General features: G+C 39.4%; 1 protein-coding gene and 1 long non-coding RNA gene across 2 annotated transcripts in view; one reads left to right on the forward strand and one right to left on the reverse strand.

Moving 5' to 3' along the window:
- Window positions 1–1749, reverse strand: part of endog (endonuclease G) — a 5939-nt gene extending 4190 nt beyond the window's left edge. Inside the window, exon 1 of the mRNA XM_007578296.2 lies at window positions 1459–1749. Within this exon, the coding sequence (XP_007578358.1) occupies window positions 1459–1638 (180 nt within the window). The 5' untranslated portion in view covers window positions 1639–1749. The remainder of the gene's footprint in view (window positions 1–1458) is intronic.
- LOC107833874 (uncharacterized) overlaps window positions 1–2359 on the forward strand; it is an 18892-nt gene extending 16533 nt beyond the window's left edge. Inside the window, exon 4 of the long non-coding RNA XR_001659650.1 lies at window positions 2349–2359. This is a non-coding gene — a long non-coding RNA (uncharacterized LOC107833874). The remainder of the gene's footprint in view (window positions 1–2348) is intronic.
- Window positions 2360–2424: the final 65 nt, after the last annotated feature.

Genomic DNA, 2424 nt, shown 5'->3' on the forward strand with positions numbered 1-2424 from the left:
ATGCATGGTACTGACTGCATGGTACTGACTGCATGCATGGTACTGACTGCATGGTACTGACTGCATGCATGGTACTGACTGCATGCATGCTGTCCTCACAGCGTCTGGCTGTCTGACAGAGCAGCGGGCCTCCAGGACCCACTTTGAGGACCACTGCTCTAGATGTTTAGAGGCTTTTTTCCTGAATGAATCCAGGGATCCAACCTGCTCTGATCAGAACCACGTGTTACCGTAGCAACAAGATAAAGAACTGTAAAAAATATATTTTAAACATATTGTTTCAAAGAGACTTAACTGTTTATGGAAGAATATTAAGTTTATGCCAAAGTTCTTTATGTCCAACAGTTTTAATTTAATTTTATTATGAAAGATACACGTGGCAATTATAGTAAAGAGAATGGAGAAAAAAAGACAGAGAAGGAAATGTTCTTAACTTTGTTGTTAATGGCTTTTAAAGTTAAACTGGTTAAATTCACTTAACAGCAAAAACTGGTTTCTTAATTTATCATATAGTGAAAATTTACTGTTATGATTTTGCTAAGAACGTTTCAGCAGCAGGTCCTCCTTGATAATTCATGCAGCTCTACTAACGGTCAGTGGATTTATTTTTATAGCATCTTTATGAATAACAGCTGACTTACAAAGATTTCTGCCAAGAAATAAGATCCTATCTGTACTCGAAGCTGGAAGATTAATGGTGAAAGAAAGTTTAACTTTTACTGTTGGAAATGACATCATCAAAATTACATTAACCAAAATCTTAATTTTTCCAGTTGCACAAGAAGATATTTTTCTTGATTTTACATCAGAGCAAATAATTAAAAGGGATAAATAAATATCTGATTCCTTTCCAGTTCGAGGTATTGAATGGACTCTTTGAAAATGAGACAAAATATTCGGATAATTGATTTTTCTACGGAGTCCGTTCAGACGGTTTTGGAGCGGCAGCTAGCCTGCCCCCTTCTGGGGGCTAAAGTTATTACATTTGGTGCTTTAATTTTGAGTGAAGAGCATTTATTTATTTATTTATTTATTTAAAAATAGGGTCAATGACTCAGCAGGCAAATTATTTTAATAATTTTAACATTTGCAATTAATCTAAATATTTTAATATTTAGACATATTCATAGATATAGAATTCTCTTGATTTTTTTCAAACTGAACTGAAGTTTATCGTTTATGATCTAAAGTATTGATCAATCTGTCATGTTTATTTGATCAGATAAGTTTGTTTATAGATGATTAAGAAGCTCAACCCGATTAAACTGCTGCCCCCTGCTGGTGGTCCCAAGGAGCTTATAAATGGATCAGGAGGATTTAAAGTAGTTCTGATTCAGGTCTCAGACTAAACCCAAAGGTTCTTGATAAATGGGTCGGAACCGGGTTATGAGAAAGTCCAGGACGACATAACATCCAGAACCGAACCTGAGCCTCGCACAGACACAGCGGTTCACTCACGGCGAGTTCAGAAGCCCGGACGGTCAGATTCTCCGGTACCGGGAGGACCGGAACCCACCCCAGTAGACCGACTTGTTGCTCCTCCTCAACTCGGCTTCTGTAGTTCAGCCGGTTGCTCACTGCGGCTCCGACTCCCGCTCCGACCAACAAGGCGGTTCCGGTTCGGACCAGTAGCTTCATGGTTCCGATGGATCAGCTGATCCGAACCGCTGCAGCCGCGTCCTTCTTGTACTGATCCGGAGTTCAGTTTTTGGATCGGAAACTCAAGCTTTGGGTCCAGGAAGGTTGGTTTGAAGGTTGCACTTACAAACCAAGGTCACTTCCGGTGTCTGGTCTGACGTCACTGGGGGAGGGTTTCGCATCATTTCTCCACCACCGCAGTGAGCAGGTGGTATGGCAAGCCGTTTTAACATAAATTCGGTTTTACCGCCCTTACATTCCAGATATCTCAAATTGATTTGTGAATAGACGTTTTAGCGATTTAAGATATCTCTAATTATATTTCGACTAGACAAAATAACTATTTGAGATATCTCTAATTACATTCTGACTAGTCGAAATGACGTCAGATTTACCATTGATTTGTATGGAGACTTCAATTCAAGATATCCACAATGAATTACTGACTATCTGAAATACACATTTCAGATATCTACAATTAAATTATAACTAGTCATAAAGTAAATTCAAGATATCTCGATTTTGGTTTTGACTAGTCATAATTCTAATTAAATATATCTCTAATGACTCCATAATTCAAGATATTGTAACCCCAGGCGTTCCATCTGTGGATCTGCAGCTGGTGGAAGACACCCTATGGACTCTGCGCTGTGTTTTATGTTATGTGATAAGATGGGATGTGATCCGTGCAGAAGAGGAATCGGACACAGGGTTCTTAGTTGTGGGGAGACCTTGGCGCGTTTATTCGACCACCTTCCAGACAGTAAACTACGGTGGCCGACAGGT

The sequence above is a fragment of the Poecilia formosa genome, unplaced genomic scaffold (assembly GCF_000485575.1).
Source record: "Poecilia formosa unplaced genomic scaffold, Poecilia_formosa-5.1.2 Scaffold473, whole genome shotgun sequence".
NCBI classification, from domain to species: domain Eukaryota; kingdom Metazoa; phylum Chordata; class Actinopteri; order Cyprinodontiformes; family Poeciliidae; genus Poecilia; species Poecilia formosa.